At 46.2% G+C, this 16972-nt stretch overlaps 1 protein-coding gene across 6 annotated transcripts in view; it reads right to left on the reverse strand.

Moving 5' to 3' along the window:
* Positions 1-16972, reverse strand: part of CSAD (cysteine sulfinic acid decarboxylase) — a 28771-nt gene that overhangs the window by 10830 nt on the left and 969 nt on the right. For 2 of the 6 annotated variants that reach the window (XM_077329111.1, XM_077329105.1), the window contains exons 1-8: positions 12739-12893; positions 11497-11652; positions 6596-6722; positions 4925-5015; positions 2995-3101; positions 2270-2385; positions 1846-1925; positions 658-712 (exon numbers count right to left, since the gene is read on the reverse strand). In XM_077329111.1, coding sequence (XP_077185226.1) covers positions 658-712; positions 1846-1925; positions 2270-2385; positions 2995-3101; positions 4925-5015; positions 6596-6722; positions 11497-11652; positions 12739-12750 — 744 coding nt within the window. In that variant the 5' untranslated portion in view covers positions 12751-12893. Of the gene's footprint in view, positions 1-657; positions 713-1845; positions 1926-2269; positions 2386-2994; positions 3102-4924; positions 5016-6595; positions 6723-11496; positions 11653-11795; positions 11939-12009; positions 12174-12738; positions 12894-13181; positions 13317-14969; positions 15061-16972 lie in introns of those variants that run through there. The other 4 variants (XM_077329110.1, XM_077329108.1, XM_077329107.1 and 1 more) reach the window with 4 other exon arrangements.

The following is a 16972-nucleotide window of genomic DNA, read 5'->3' on the forward strand; positions in this document are numbered from 1 at the left end:
CTTTCCTCTCTCCACAACAGGCACCCTGTGAGGGAGGTGAGGCTGAGAGAGCCCTGATATTACTGAAGAAGAAGAGTTGGTTCTTATATGCCGCTTTTCTCTACCCGAAGAACGCTCAAAGTGGCTTACATTTGCCTTCCCTTTCCTCTCCCCACAACAGACACCCTGTGAGGGAGGTGAGGCTGAGAGGGCCCTGATATTCCTGCCTTCCCTTTCCTCCCCCCACAACAGACACCCTGTGAGGGAGGGGAGGCTGAGAGAGCCCTGAGATTACTGAAGAAGAAGAGTTGGTTCTTATATGCCACTTTTCTCTAGCCAAAGGAATCTCAAAGCGGCTTACAGTCACCTCCCCTTTCCTGTGAGGGAGGCGAGGCTGAGAGAGCCCTAATATTACTGCTTGGTCAAAGCATTTAGACAACAGGAAAGCCCCCCCCACATTTGGGGACAGTCAGCTGCTGAAGATAAGTTGGAAGGGTAAGAGGGGCTGCAATACCCAAAATCAGCACAGCCCATATTCTCTGAGCCCTGCCAAGAGCTGACTGAATGCGAGACAGAGAAACCTCCCTTTGTGGATACAGTATTTCATTTACCAAACGTTACTGTGGGTGGGCTACAAAGTTTCCAATTGGACTTCCAAGTCCCTCTGTGCAAACCTACCTCAGATTTGGCCCGGTTTATCTGTTTCTCCAAATCAGCAGGCATCATTTTCCCCCTGCAGAAGAAATGAACAACTTAACGAACTCACATGAAATGCGGGACAGAAAGAACCTCCCTGCTAAAGCCATCTTTGCTTGGAGACAGTCTGAGCAGGTTGGGGAAAACCTGGAGGCTTAGGGGATGGAGCCTGCAGGGGGCAGTGTTTCGGGAGGGGAGAGAAAAATCATCCATTTTCTCCAGGGGAGCTGATCTCTGTTGCCTGGAGATGGGCTATAATTCCCCAGGTTCCACCTGGAGGCTGGCATCCCTAGTACTCGCTCATCTTTTATAGAGACTAATTATTTCAGGCTGCCGTGCTGGAAAGCTTGCTTTCCCACTCCCCAAAAAGGGTGCCAGTGGGGATAAGATCAGCACAACAGGTTGAAAACTGATCATGTTAGCCTTTCCCCTGAAAACACCAGTTCTCAAGGTTTATTTCCCTCCATAGGGAAGCATTCAAACATATTCCCCCACTTGCGATCCAAAATGCTGCAGATTAACATATTGCTTATTATGCTGACTCAGAGGATTTAAGGCACTAAGGAGGATCATCCAATTATTTCAGGCCCAAACCTAGTTCATACTAGGTTTATTTAAGGTGTCTTTTCTGCCTAAGCCAGTTTTGCCCCACACAGACTTACACACACAAGCACACCACAATGAATCACATGCCTAGTGCTAAACAGTCCTTAAAGTAAGCCTAGATCCTATCTTACTGCATCCTTTTAATGTCTTTGATGGATTAGGGCGATCACAGCACAATCTGGGAGAAATTATCTTTGAGGTCTTAAGAACTAGAAACTTATACAGAATTTTTTAACATTCCCATTGTCAGGCTGCTAAGATCTCCTGTGTTTCTGTTGCGCAAGTGCAGAATCATGGAATCCATACAGCCTTCTAAAATTATCGCCACAGACTAAACTTTGGGGAGGTGGAATCTTAGAAGTTCAAAGGGTTCAATTAAGCAATGGAAGAAGCAGGTCTCGGGCGGCTTCAGAATCACATTCCTTTCCTGGGAAAAGCGTGTACCAAGAATGCTTCTGGTAGGAAATATCTTAGGACAGGCAAGCATGACAGATGATTCCCCGGGAGCGTCACAGGCTCTGAGTCTGGTTAAACCCCACAAGGGTTCCCTGGGCGAGCTCTCACTTTTCATCAACAGCCACCAGGTAAACGTTGTCCGTGCCAATCCCCAAGAAAGCAGCTCCCTTCTGGATGGAATAATGGCTCTGGAAAGGAAGACAAGACCAAGGCAGTCAGAAACAACGGCTGCTCAAGACCCCTCTCTCTCTCTACACACCATGCTACACAACATGAGTATTTTAAGGGCTGCTAGTGGCCAATCTTACTTGACTTCATCGAAAAGATAATTAGTTAAGAAACCCCCATCCATAAAGATGGTGGCTGCTTCCACAGTTGGTAGGGACTCATGTAGCCCCTGGACATCTGGAGAGCCGCAGTTTGGCCACCCCTGGCCTAGAACTACACCCAGAGGTGGCAGATACAAAGGCCAAGGCCCCAAGGGACAGCCTCCGCGTGAACCGCTCTAAGTGAATCAAGCAGGAGTCCGTACCTCCACTGAAGTGAAGGCTGCTAACTTTGGCAGTGCCCAGTTGCCCTTCTGCTTGCATTCTGGGAAGCGGTGGTACCGTGCCACGTTCATGGCGTAGATGTTGGAGATGGAGCCTCCTGCAAAGAAACAAAGCCCGGGAAACTCACAAAAAATATTATTTGTTGACATTTGTATTACACTTGAATCACACATTTGTATTACACTACATGACTCCTATGAGCCTCTTGTGGCGCAGAGTGGTAAGGCAGCTGTCTGACAGCTTTGCCCATAAGGCTGGGAGTTCAATCCCAGCAGCCGGCTCAAGGTTGACTCAGCCTTCCATCCTTCCGAGGTCGGTAAAATGAGTGCCCAGCTTGCTGCTGGGGGGTAAACGGTAATGACTGGGGAAGGCACTGGCAAACCACCCCGTATTGAGTCTGCCAAGAAAACGCTAGAAGGTGTCACCCCAAGGGTCAGACATGACTCGGTGCTTGCACAGGGGATACCTTTACCTTTACATGACTCCTGATGTTCTGCAGGGCCACTGAAGAGTTGGAGAACGGAGTCACAGAAACAGAATTCAGCTGCCTGATGATCTCACCTTTTTGCTCTTTTCACTAAGAAATATTTATTTAAGGTATTTATATGCTGCCTTTCCACCCTATGGGGGCCCCTAAAGCACTGAACAGCAACTAACCTTAGCATGTGCAACCTGGTATTAGTCATCCCTTTCATGGGTTGCATACCTGGGCAGAAGATGCCGTCTCCATCCTCCCATCCAATCAGCTTCCGCAGCTGCTTCAACACCACCTCTTCCATCAAGACAAACACTGGGGCAATCTCATAGGTATACCTGGAATGCAGCAATGCGGATTTCTAACAAGGTGCCTCCAGAGGTCACAAAGAACAAGTAGGTCCCTGCAAGCTTCACTCATATCGAAGGCCCAAGCCTTTCCCTATACATTGGTATTCATAGGGTTTGCTGCCTCTGGAGGTTCCCCTTTAGTCACCATGGCCAGTAGTCACTGGTGGACCTCTCCTCCTTTGAGATTATTACCAATAAGCCTCTCAACTAATCTTTAATAAACATATGAGGCAGAAATTAGAGGTCTTAAATAGCTATGGATGTCGATGGAAGTTTCCGGTTATGTATTTTTACAAATAAAAATGAATCATAGAGTTGGAAGGGACCTCCTGGGTCATCTAGTTCAACCCCCTGCACTATGCAGGATGCACACAAACCTATCGCTTATTAAGCAGTGTGAATCATACACTGAGAACAGCTCTGTTTAGAAGCAATGACAAATAATTTGATCATTATGGGATCAAATCTCAACAGTTCCTGAGCTTGTATGTTCTCCTAGCCTTAGAGGTGGCTTGAAGATATTCTGGTCCCATTCAAACCACGGTTTATTGTTTTGTCCTGTTCAAACATGACAAACTGTGGTTTGTTCTCTAGAAACTAGGATTCAAAAAAGAGGATTTGAAGAGTGGCTTGGAATCCTGGTTTGCAGGCAAGAGAACCACAATTTTTCATGCCATCTGATTCAGACATCATGAAGAACTGCAGTTTGTGGAGTGTCAGGTAGTCTTCAATCAACCAGCCACACTCGAGGAGAAGGAGGGATGTGAACCACATGGCCCGATAACTTCCATGGCATGCTCCCACAATGGCAAACAACATTTTTGGCATTATGTCTCAGTTCAGCCAAGGACTATTTCATCTTGTGTACATTCTGGATTGTGCATTATATCTACTTAGGGTTTTTGCATAGGTTTAGTTAGGAGTTCATTATGGCTTTCCTATCTTCTCCATCTCAGATAAGATTCTATATGATGTGATAGGCTGGGGGGAGTGGTTACAATTTTCAACATATTATGTCCCCCCCCCGACAGCCCAGCATGTAGCAATGTTTTTTTCCTCTATGCATTAACAATGATTAAACATTTACTCATTAAAATACTATACAGCAGTGTCCACAAAATGGGTGGACAGAGCGAGGAAGGAAGGTAGAGGTATTTCCTGACTTAGTAATCTGCTTTCAGCATGCAGACATAGAGCTTAAGAGTTCCAGCAATTAAGAGATCCAGAGGGGAGCATGCATCCACTGAAAAATACTTTAACATAAAATACAACTAGGAAAACAAAGTGCACGAAAATGGTGAGTGCAAGGGCACTCGAAAGCTCACACCTGGAATAAATCTTTGTTGGTCTTAAAGGTGCCACTGGACTCTGATTTTGTTGTGCTGCTTCAGACAGACACTGCTACCCACTTGAGTAGATCCTGACCTAGGTGTAAACTGAGTGGAGCTTTTATTCCAATCCCAGGTCGATTCAGTCCCTGCTGTCTACACAGAATGCGATTTCTGTTTTGATTTTGGGCAATTTAAATTTTCCTTCTGCAGCAAGGAGGATTGATCCGGAGTGACCCTACCTTTATTGTGCGATATCTTAGAGTGCTTTTATTGCTCAATATTTCAAGATTTGGATTAGAGAAAGCAGGCTGTTTTGAACCTTCGTGGTAGAGACGCCCTGATTGGCCAAAGGTGGCCATGTGACAAGCTTGCCTTAAAGGAGAAGCGCCTAATTTCTCTCAACTTCTGTCGGTCTTGGGGTCTAACAGGGCCTAACTTGGGGCTGTTTGGTGTGGAAATGCCTGCAAAGTGGATACTTACTGGCTGGTGTTGAGCATGTCTGTGATCAGCTGTCCAGTCAGGGCATGAGGATCAAGCCCTGAAAACAGCTGGTTGAAAAAGCGAGGATGACCTGGGGAAAAAAGAGAACATAAGAGAGATCTGACCCTCACTGTAGAACAGCTACCTGGGATGTGGTATCAAAAATCTGGCACCAGCACTTTTCTGGACACAATCCTCTTTTGTGAGGTGTCTGTGGCTGAGCGAAGAGCCTCCGCTTGGCATGTGGAAGGTCCCCAGTTCAATCCCTGGCAACGCCAGTTAAAAAGGACCGGGCAGAAGGTGATGTGAAAGATTTCTGCCTAAGACTCTGGAGAGGCACTGCCAGGATGGACAGACAATATTTACCTAGATAGAACAAGAGTCTGATGCAATATGTGTGAGTCTACATGCATGTGTACATGTGTGTTTGTGTGTGCGTAAGCCACTTATGGCACCAAAAATGCATACTGATACCAATACAACTGCCAAGACCCAAAATATCTCTTGGTCCCTCTATGATACTTTGCTTGCTTCTGTTTAGAGTGCCTTGCAGGTGCTGGGGTGCAGTTGGATTGGTATCAGTTGGTTTAAGACAGGAGTAGTCAAACTGCGGCCCTCCAGATGTCCATGGACTACAATTCCCATGAGCTGCTCATGGGAATTGTAGTCCATGGACATCTGGAGGGCCGCAGTTTGACTACCCCTGGTTTAAGACCAAGAGCCAAAATGTCTCTTGGTCCCTCCTGTTCTAACATCCAGCTGAAGGAGTTTGCCAGCTATGAGTTAGGAAATACCTGGAGATTTTGGGGGTGGGGCCTGGGGAGGACAGGGTTTAGGGAGGGGAGTGACCTCGGCTGAGTATAATACCACAAAGTCCTCCCTCCAAAGCAGTCATTTTCTCCAAGGGAACGGATCTTGGTTGTCTGGAGATCAACTGCAACAGTGGGAGGTCTCCAGGTGCCCCCTGGAAATTGGCAACGCTAAGCCTGATGAATAGTTCTAGAGAATTTTAAAGGTCCCATGTGGGGTTTTTCTTGTGTCGTTTTGCTTGGTCTTGATTTTAAAAAGTGTCACAAGGTCTCAGTCCCCTTCAGGTCACCTGTGCACACAAATTCATAGAATCATAGAGTTGGAAGGGATCTTCTGGATCATCTAGTCCAACCCCCTGCACTATGCAGGACACTCACAACCCTATCACTCATCTACTGTCACCTGCCACCCCCTGAGCCTTCACAGAATCAGCATCCCCGTCAGATGGCTCTCCAGCCTCTGTTTGAAAATTTCCAAAAATGGAGAACACACCCCCTCCCGAGGAAGCCTGTTCCACTGAATTCATTTACCCTCCCCCTCCCGCCCGGCTCTTAACAGTGAAGAAAACCACTATCCATAATTAACCACTCATAAATTGCATCCTGACAAGATGAAACAGGAACGCAAAGAGGCACTAATTACCATTTAGAGGATTCTGTTCCCTTGAAACGCCATCGCTTGAAATATTTTAATTAGTGTCAGGAACGATGGAACAAAATACAGTCCGTGGGACTGTAATCTCCAAATCATCAGCTGCAGAAAGCAGTCGGTCGGAGTGCAAAAAAACCCTACTCAACTCCCCGGAGAAAGGTGGAGCAGAAACCGCCCACAACTGAACCAGTCGGCGAACAAGAAACTCACATGTCTTCACGCTGTATCTGATCACTTCCCGGCAACGCTCAAGCAGTCTCTCCCGTGGCTCCCCGGTCTCTTTTAGATCCAGGTCCAGAATTCGATGCAGTTGCTCCGGTTCCTTCCAGTCGCATACCTGCATGGATGGACACAGGGTCACTAGCCCATGCCCCCAAAGTCCCTTCTAAGTAGGACTGGGAAACACAAAGTGACAAGAAAAACACCGGACGGTCTCAGATAACTCAAACCAAGAAGAAAAGACCTATCCTTATAGCAGGGGTAGTCAAACTGCGGCCCTCCAGATGTCCATGGACTACAATTCCCACGAGCCCCTGCCAGCGAATGCTGGCAGGGGCTCGTGGGATTTGTAGTCCATAGACATCTGGAGGGCCGCAGTTTGACGACCCCTGCCTTATAGCATTAAACAATTAAACGGTAATTAAGAATGGCTTGAAACAATGTCCTTTCTCGAGTTTACTTTAAGTTTATTTCATTCCAAGGGCGTCAGCCAGAACGGCTCTCCAGATAAAATCCGTTTTCTATTAGCTTTTCCTCAGTGGCAAGTCCTAAATTGTAAACAGTCACAATGAATATATCATTTTAATTTTTGATGGAAGTAAAATAAAACCATTCATTCATACTCATACCAGACCTCTCTTCTTTTAAATGCAATAAATCTAAGCAGTGTTTCTTCCACAACCTATAAACATAAATTAAAAGGTAAAGGTAAAGGTATCCCCTGTGCAAGTCTTGTCTGACCCTTGGGGTGATGCCCTCCAGTGTTTTCATGGCAGACTCAATACGGGGTGGTTTGCCAGTGCCTTCCCCAGTCATTACCGTTTACCCCCCAGCAAGCTGGGTACTCATTTTACCGACCTCGGAAAGATGGAAGGCTGAGTCGACCTTGAGCCGGCTGCTGGGATCGAACTCCCAGCCTCATGGGCAGACAGCTTCAGACAGCATTTCTGCCGCTTACCACTCTGCGCCACAAGAGGCTCCAGAAACATAAATACCAGCCAATAAACTATAATATTATAGTATAATCATTGCCTGGGAAACACAGGCAATTTTAATTGTGGAGCCCACAGAGGGTGGTGTCATGAGCCAGCTGCTGTCAACTCACTCTTCTGAGCTGAGCTGCAGGGAAGCATCTTAACCAGGGGAGCTGGAAGAGCAGGCGGTTCTACCAGGGACCGTCGAGAGAGCAGGCTGAGCCAGGCATGCCAGCAGAAGCGCTCCCACCTTGCCACCAGCTTTCCCGTAGGCCAGCTGCAGGCTGTCAAGCTGACAGTTCCCCCGAAACAGCTGTGGGTCATCACAGACAGCTCAGTTGGAGGGAGCTAGACAGGCACAGGCAGAGCGCACGCCTCATGAGGTGCCAAGTCCCGCTGCTTGACTCTGAGTCAAGAGGAGACCTGAAAAGAAGGCTCAGGTATTTAAGGACACCTAAGGGGAGGTGATCCTGGGGGAAGCAACTGTGCACTTCACTTTACTAACTACTTTGGCGGCCATTCAAGCCCGAGGTGGCCGGCTATTTTCATGATCTGAGCCTCCATCGATAAGGAGGCATCAAAAATCACCCCCAAATTCCTGGCCACAAGCTGCACCCCATCCAGGTAAGGGTGACGCGCTTCCTGATCCTGTCCTCTTCTACCCAGCCAGAGGATCTCTGTCTTGGAGGAGTTTCAGGTGACTCTTCCTGAGCCACCCAGCCACTGCTTCCAAACAACTAGCAAATGATTCCAGGGGGGAGTCCGGGCAGCTTTCCATCAGGAGATTGAGCTGGGTGATGACAGCCCAGTCATACTGATGACTGCCCTGGACCAGCCAGAAGGCGTATATAGATGTTAAAAAGCGTGGGGGAGAGTATGGCCCCCTGTGGCACCCCACAAGGGAGCACAAAGGGGCCGGACAACTCTTCCCCCACTTTCTCCGGTTCTGGAGAAAAGAGACCAGTCACTGCAAGGCCGTTTTCTTAATCCCCATTCCGGGAGGCGGTGAGCTAACAACTCATGGTTAACAACATCAAACGCTGCCGACAGATTTAAAAGCGCAAGGCTAGCCGACATGCCTCATCCGGCTGGGGCCGAAATTATCCATCAGGGCAACCAGTGCAGTCTCAACCCCGTGGCCAGGATAGAAGCCCGACTGGTATGGATCAAAAGCCAACGTTTCTTCCAAGAATCCCAGGAGCTGAGTTATATATCCATCCCACGCAGATTTCACTGCCAAATTCTTGAATTTCCCAAATTTCTAATAGCCACTTCCTGAATTAAGCATGGAAACCCTGGCTGACTTTGAGTGCCATGACCTCCTTTGCATGCAGCCGTTGAGTGGAAGTGAAAATGGTTTTGCACAGTGCTTAGCATAATAGTGCTCTGTTCCCCTTTATAAATCCATCTCCACTGCCAAGATCCTTCTGCATGCCTCCTCCAGAGTCCAGTGGCAACTTATAAAGACTAATTCCATGTATTTCAGTGTAGAGCTGTGGTTCTTTGCAGGGGTAGTCAAACTGCGGCCCTCCAGATGTCCATGGACTACAATTCCCATGAGCAGGGGCCCCTGCTAGGGCATCCCTGGACTTTCTCTTCCATAAAGGTCTCTGCAATTTCCTTTTCAGTCCTCTCTTTACAGCCTAATTGCCCTGAGTTCTCTTCTTGCTGGCAGGTTCCACCAATACATACATAGGCAACAGCTCTTCTGGGGGGGCGGAGGGGGGGGGAGAAAGCCTAACACTGATTTTAGAAAGCTGAAATCACAGCTGATGATTTTAAAAAAACACGCATAATAATCTTGTGCTTATGATTTTTTTAATGTTATCCCTCGTTTTTGTTGATTACACAAAGCAAAGCCATGCCTAAAAGGAAGACTGGTCATTTTTCCTACAGGTGCCATCAAGAAAATGCCGGGACTATCTATAACTTGCATACAATTTGCAGCTTTGCAAAGTAATAAAATACATTCTTCTGTTGAGTGGAGTCATCTTACTTTCAAGGTTGCCTCCTTTCCAGTTAATAAAGAATTATCATTTGACTGATGAATTCCCCCCTCACCAGAGAGTAATTAAAAGGGCAGGGGGGAAAGCAAATGCCATTTTAAAGGGGCAGGAATCCTAGGCGCAGCCCACGGGACCGTTCTTTGCTTTTACTTCCCAAGAAAAGGGCCAAGAATCAAGTCTTTAACAAAAGAGAAACATGCCATCAAGGAAAAATAAATGGAAGAATGGCTGACTGCAGATTAATTATGGTCATTCCAAACTCTTCAGCCGGTTGAGGAACTCCCTCAGGCATTGACCTGAGCTTGTATCCAAGGAGGCATCTCTGAAGCAGCCAGGTTCTCTCTCAAGACTAACAGTGGTGACTGATAGATCCAGTCACGCCTAAGTTAAGTCCTTCAGTATAGCAGAATCACCTACACCCGCCAGATTCCAAATACAAAAGCAGAAACATGAATAATGCAAGAGATCAGCTTTGCAGCCTCTTCTATGGATGGGGTCTGCAGGAGCCTTTCCATTTCTTTAAGAAGGAAAACGTTTTGCATTTCTGCAACAGGACACCATTGCTTTAGAGAAGTGCAACTAAAAAGCATCAGACCGATCCATAAAGCCACGGGGATAACTTTGAAAGGCGCTGTGCATCTGCCGTGTTTAGATCCACCCAGCTACCACAGAGGACTGCCTCGAAGGGAGGAAAAGGGATATTCAATTGGACTCATGAAAATTGTTCATCTGCCAACCCCTAGGCCAGGCTTTCTCAACCAGGGTTTCGTGAAGCCCTGGGGTTTCTGGACAACCCTGGAAGGGTTTTCCAAGTGGGTGGGAATTTGTATATGTTTTTAAAATTTGTTAAACATTTATCATGATCATGTCAACCCACCCACCCCAAAATTGCCAAAGATGGTTCTGGAGGGGGTGGGAACGGCAGAGGCCACACCTGAACTTCCCAACCATATTCATGATTGCACCACTTCTGGGGTCTCATGAATCCTGAAGAATATTTCAGGGGTTTCTCAATGGTAAAAAAATTGAGAATGGCTACCCTAGGCCGTCGACCCGGTCTGGCTTTCATGGAACCTTTCCCTACGGCAATAGTTTAAAAATTAATCTCCAGGTACCTCGCTGTTCTTTCTCTTCCTGCCTGGCAAAAGAATGGTGTGTTCTGATCCACACTAGAAACATTTCACTAGTGGGGGGATGTAAAAGGCAGCAGCATGTACTGCCAGAGATCTAGATAAATTGCACTTCTCTTTGGACTTTGCATAACAGTACCGTCATGATGCCAGCTGTCCTGCAGATCTGATTCTCCACCAGGAAGTTAACTTGGGTGGCAAAACACATTGTGCTGAGCCCTATCGTAGAGAATGTATGTCAAAATTCACCAGCCACGTTTTAAAAAATGATAGATTACCATTTTACCACAATTTGAATCCAGGTTCCTTTGATCTGACTTTCCATCAATCACTCATCAATGGTGAATTTCCTGTCGGGAACTCAGTTCCTAAACCTATGGGGGCCTAATTCAGTTTGAGGGTGTGGCACATTAAGCTTTTGGCTGACCCCTTCCCACACTCGTTCCCCAACTTAAAACAGCCCCAGGGATTCCATTTCCCTCACTGGTAGCCTAAAAATAGATATTCAGACCCTCCCCACTCTCCCAGGGGTAAATAGTACTGCCCAAAGCTATTGCAGGGGAGGAGAATGACATGGGAGGGAAAGCAGGAACCTTGTCTCCATCCCCATGTGTTTTATTTCCAATATATGAACTGGACACACTCGCACAGACGAGGAAACGGACCATAGTCATAACCCACAGTTCAATGGAATGTGTTGTTTGACCCTCTTGGTTAGCCATACAATGCCCCAGATGGAAAACCCAGGATCGCATTGGGAGAAGAAGCCCTAGAACCCTTACCTTTTCGGAGACATCCATCCCCTTCCTGATGCCTTCCTCCAACATAATCTGGAACGCTTCCTGCAAGAATTCCTCACCAGCCCCCTTATCCAAGCCCGGATGGGACAACAAATCCTTCTTCTCTGCCATCGTCAGCCGCAGGTCTTCGGCAAGTCCCTAGAAATCCCAGCAACAGAGGAAACTAAGTCAAATTGCAGCCACTCCCCCCCAAGGCAAAGCCATTTACAAATTATCTGCACCAACATATCACAGCCCAGAAAATAACTGCAAACAAGCTGCCCAATAAGAACCCAAAGCACCTTTATAGCATTCGCCTCCTTCCCATTTCATCCGAACAGGGTAGAGGCTAGGCTGGGAGAGAGAGAGAATGACTGGCCCAAGGTCAGAGAGGGGGATTGGAACTCAGATCTCCTAGTTCCAATCTGACATTCTTAACTGGTGCATTAGGAGGGTTAAAGGGGTCTAGCATTCTGTGCAAACTCTATGCTCATTTAGAAGCTGAATGTTCCCCACCTGTGTCATTCCAGCTCAGGAAAACATATCCAGCTTTGTTTGGATTCCAGGCAGTTGCAGCATTCCAGCCTAACAATGTATTATTCAGGAATCTTTTGTGTCCTGCTTATTTATTTTAATTGATTTACTCTGTTCTCTAGAGACTGCGGTGCTCCCCTTTTCCAGCAGCAGAGCAAGGGGCTGCCCTGAGATTTTCAAAAGCAGCAGGTAACCCCCCCTCAATGCTGCCTTTCAAGTAGGGGTGAAATACGGATACTGCCAAACACTATTATCAGGGAGGTGCATACAGGGTTGTCCCTGGTTACACACAGAAAGAGAGTTTCAAGATCATTGATGCAAACAGCAGAATTCTGAATTCTGTGTACCAAGATGCCACATTTATACAGTGTGGAAAAATTGTGGTTCCTGACCATAGATAATTGGCACACCTGTTTTCACCTCGCTATAGCCTAGATTTCTTCATCATGTCAACATCAAACTTCTGCCAGACCTCTCTGTCTTCCTGGGTGCCAAACAATCTCTCCCTCCCTCACAGACTGTTCGAGGCTGGGGGGGGGGGGATGGATTAACCCACACTCTTCCAGACGATCCAAACACTATCCAGTCCTGGAAAACATTCAGTTTTAGCAGATATCAGTCTTAGGAGATTCTCCCCCCCCCCGCCCCCGCAAACCTCCATAAGAAGGAAATAAAAGCTGAAAACCATTTTGCCCAGTTACTACAAGTTACCTGCTCATTCATGCATGGATCTCCATGGATTTCAGGGCCAAAGTACAAAGGGAGCGACCTGTTATTGACAGGTATCGTTAAACACTGCTGAGAGTTAAATATGTCCTTAGGTATTTAGTGGGGATGTTTGCATATGCGCTAACAGCTTATGGTGAAAGGTGACATGCCGAGAAAGCCATTTCATTCAGGTATTGAATGACCTATTTATTTTCTTAGCCCTGAAGCCTAAGAGCGGGACCCAATTAGAGCTTTCCTAGATCTCCTGTTCCCCAACCCCCCCCAAAAAAACTTTGCTATTGCAAACACATGACACAGCTTAGCACTGCTAGAGAGATGTGAGCAGAAGATTGCCCATTTTTTTTGACCTTCGCTCCTTAACATTGGCTTCATCTGTCAACAGTAGCAAATGATAATACTTATCTCCATGTCAGGAAAAGCTTTACCTGTTGATTTCTGCAGATCAAGCTGTTATTAAAGGTACAGGAGTTGACAAACAGGGTCTCCCCCTCTTCCTCAGTTGTTTATCGGCTTTAAGAGGGAATTGCTGTGCTACTTGGCTGTGACACATTGGATTTGGTCCAGTGCTAGAGGGACAGGGTGCACAAAAGGGAAGAATTTTCCCAGAGGGTTGGACTAAAACCAATGGGCTGAAATTAATTCAAAAGAATTTTGGGCTAAACATCCGGAAGAAATTTCTAACAGAGCAGTTCCTAATTGGAACAGGCTTCCTTGGGAGGTGGTGGGTTTTCTTTTGGAAGTTTTTAAGCAGAGGCTGACAGAAATGCTGATTCTGTGAACATAGGCAGATTGTAAGTAGGTGGGCAGAAGGGATTGTATCTCAACTTGGCTCTTGTGGCCTTTTCTTGCATGCCCAGGGAAATGCCAATCACCACTTTGGAATCAGATTTTCTCCCAGGCCAGATATTCTGGTTATGGAGGGGGCATTATCTGGGCATGGAATTAAGTTCACTGTGGTGGGCAGGTAGTTGTGAATGTCCTGCGTTATTCAGGGGATTGGACTAGGTAACTCTAGAGGTCCCTTCCAACTCTATGTTTCTATGAATTGGGGTGTAAAACTTCTTACAAAACATTCAGAGCAAAACAATAAGGATAGTGAAATGGTAGACTACTCAAAGTGGAGCAGATATAAGAGAAATGTCCTGTGTGAATCGCACACTGTCTTCCAAATAGATCAATCCCAAGCAATTCTGAAGTTCAGTGGTTTGCAGAAGGTCATGTGGCTCAGCCACCATTTTAATGTTAGGATTCAAATTACTCCCCAAGGGTGGTAAGAGGCCAGAGGGGAAATCTAAGGGAATCTGTACACTTTTAAATTATCTTTGGCTTGGAAGCGAAACAAGAAAAATGTGGCACAAAAAGCACTCTCAGAAAACCCGGGAAAACAGCAACTCGGAAACAAATTGAGTGCTGGAGGAAAATTAAAGAACAACAAAGAAAACATGATGGGCATGCATAGTGAAAGCAAGGGAAAACACCTATGCATAAATGGCCCTTATCTCCATGCCATGAGAAGTTTCAGAAGTTCATTTCCACATATGATTCCACTAAAAATCAGTCCCCAAGGATAAAATTACTGCTCTGCAAAATGGACTCTGTAGCATTATACCTCATAAAGGTCCCTCCCTTCCTTAAACACCATCCTTCTTAGCTCTACCTCCAAATCTCTAGGAATTTCCCAGTCCAGATATAGCAACCTTACCCATCCTACACTTTTGCCCAGGCCCCCAAAATCACCAAGATTACCCATTTCAGGGATGTTGTTGAGAAACCCACAACAGTCTCTTCATTAATCCTTGTTGGAACACTCTGCTTTAACAAGTACTGGAGAATTGCGCAATTATTTTCTGAACCCTTGGGAAAGAGTAACAGATGACCCTCAGTATATCTTGTCCACTCCCTTATCTGATTTACAAAGCTATAAAGATGACTCTTGTGGCGCAGAGTGGTAAGGCAGCAGACATGCAGTCTGAAGCTCTGCCCATGAGGCTGGGAGTTCAATCCCAGCAGCCGGCTCAAGGTTGACTCAGCCTTCCATCCTTCCGAGGTCGGTAAAATGAGTACCCAGCTTGCTGCTGGGGGGTAAACAGTAATGACTGGGGAAGGCACTGGCAAACCACCCCATATTGAGTCTGCCATGAAAATGCTAGAGGGCGTCACCCCAAGGGTCAGACATGACCCAGTGCTTGCACAGGGGACACCTTTACCTTTACCTTTTAAAGATGACTGTTACTCAGTTCTTCTCTATTTGCAATCACATCAGACTCCTCCTTCCTCAAGGTTCAGCTTAGGCAGGAGATATTTCTACAAGTTAAGACAGACATGTTACATGAGGCACCTGAGACACAGAAATCAAAACTGAACTCCATTGTCTTTATTTTCTCAAACTGCATCCAGGACAGAGGATAAAGTTTACCTTCACAACTGTTAAGACAGTCTAATTAATATTGGTATTCCCTTTTTGCAGCCATCCAGAAAGCCTGGTACATCCCTATTTGTCCTTTTAGGATTATATCATCACCCACATAGGATATATGTGCCATTGGCTGGGGGGTGTCCCTTGAAATTTTTCACTCTAATATGGAACCTCTAAAATAAGGTGACCAGATTTTAACATTGGTAAAGCGGGACACCATTGACCAGGGGGGTTCTTGATTAAGAATTTGGTCTATATGGAGCAACAAAAAGTCTCCTAGAACGCATAGAACACAAAAATAGTATTGTAATATATATTTTTTAAATTTCAACATAAGTACAATTTGCCAGGTACCCACAGATGTCCCTCCAAAAGTGGGACAATCTGGTCACCTTCCTGCTCTCTAGTGTGGCTCTTGAAACCTTCTTTCTTTATAAACAATATATACAGGAAATTTGGCTCTTTCATCCACCAACAGCTGTACAGGTGAGACAGTCAACAGAACCACACTGAACAGCTGTAGCCATATCCCCTCCCCCAACTGATCAGTGCAAAATGAAACACAATCTAGAATTGCTCCTCATCAGCTGGCCCATTTGTAAGCAAGCAGTCCTGTTCACACTAACTTTTCCCTCAAAGTTCCCAGATGTCTTAGTCCAGCAATGCCTTGATATGCAAACATTAGGTATTCATCAAGCCTATATCATTAATGTGAAAAGCTTCACCTGCTGAATTCCAAGCACCAAACTGCTTTGAAAACAGCCCGCCAGGCTGGTCCTTTGGCGAGAGCCTTGGGTTCTCTACACCAGGGGTTGCCAGCATTTGCTGGCAGGGGCTCATGGGAATTGTAGTCCATGAACATCTGGAGGACCACAGGTTGACTACCCCTGCTCTACACAATCGTGTATGCACTTACAGGCCTGTCACCAACAGGCCTGGAGAAGAAATTCAATTATCGCTTGTATATGTCTGCATTTAGTCACAAGCTACTGCATGGAATAGTTTCATATACTGATTTTTTAAAAAATGACTGTCAATTGAGGGAACAAGCTGAGGGCTCCAAGGGTCCTGGAGAAAAAGATCCTGTTGCTTTACTTAATGTATGGATATGGGCTGCTGAAGCTTTTTCTGACAGAGAACTAAATAATATCACCTGGTAAATAACAGCTTGTTAAAGCCTGTATTTAAAGAATAGGGCACCATTCGATTCTGCCTACAACAAAATGGCCAATTTGTTTCTCAAGGGAAGAGGTGCTCAATTCATAACAAATTTTGACAGGAGTCAATTGGGCTCCCCTGGCTCTACTGTGCCTTTCATCTGGGAGATGGTATTTGGCAATTGTTCCACTGACTCCTGAGATGAGTTTGTTCCCCTTGAGAAAATAGCAGCTTTTAAAAAATTCTCCAGGCAACCTTCCCAAAAGTCCAAGAATTTCCCAAACTTGAATTGGTAACCCTATGGAGTCTTGTATATAAACCAAATGTATACCCACAAGATGTTGCAGAGGTAGGAGAGCTGAGCTGTTTTTTTGTACCCCACTTTTCACCACCCCACCAGGGAGTTTCAAGTTGGCTTCCAATTGCTTACCCTTCCTCTCCCCACAACAGACACCCTGTGAGGTAGGTGAAGCTGAGAGAGCTCTGTGTGAACTACAAGTGTGAGGTAGGTGAGGCTGAGAGAGCTCTAAGAGAACTGTGAAAGCAAGGCATGTTAGGCTGAGAGCTCTGAGAGAACTGGGGTATGTGAGGTTGAAAACTCTGAAAGAACTGTGCTGGTGTGATGGTTGGGGCTGAGAACCT

The sequence above is a fragment of the Paroedura picta genome, chromosome 3, assembly GCF_049243985.1.
Source record: "Paroedura picta isolate Pp20150507F chromosome 3, Ppicta_v3.0, whole genome shotgun sequence".
Lineage (NCBI taxonomy): Eukaryota > Metazoa > Chordata > Lepidosauria > Squamata > Gekkonidae > Paroedura > Paroedura picta.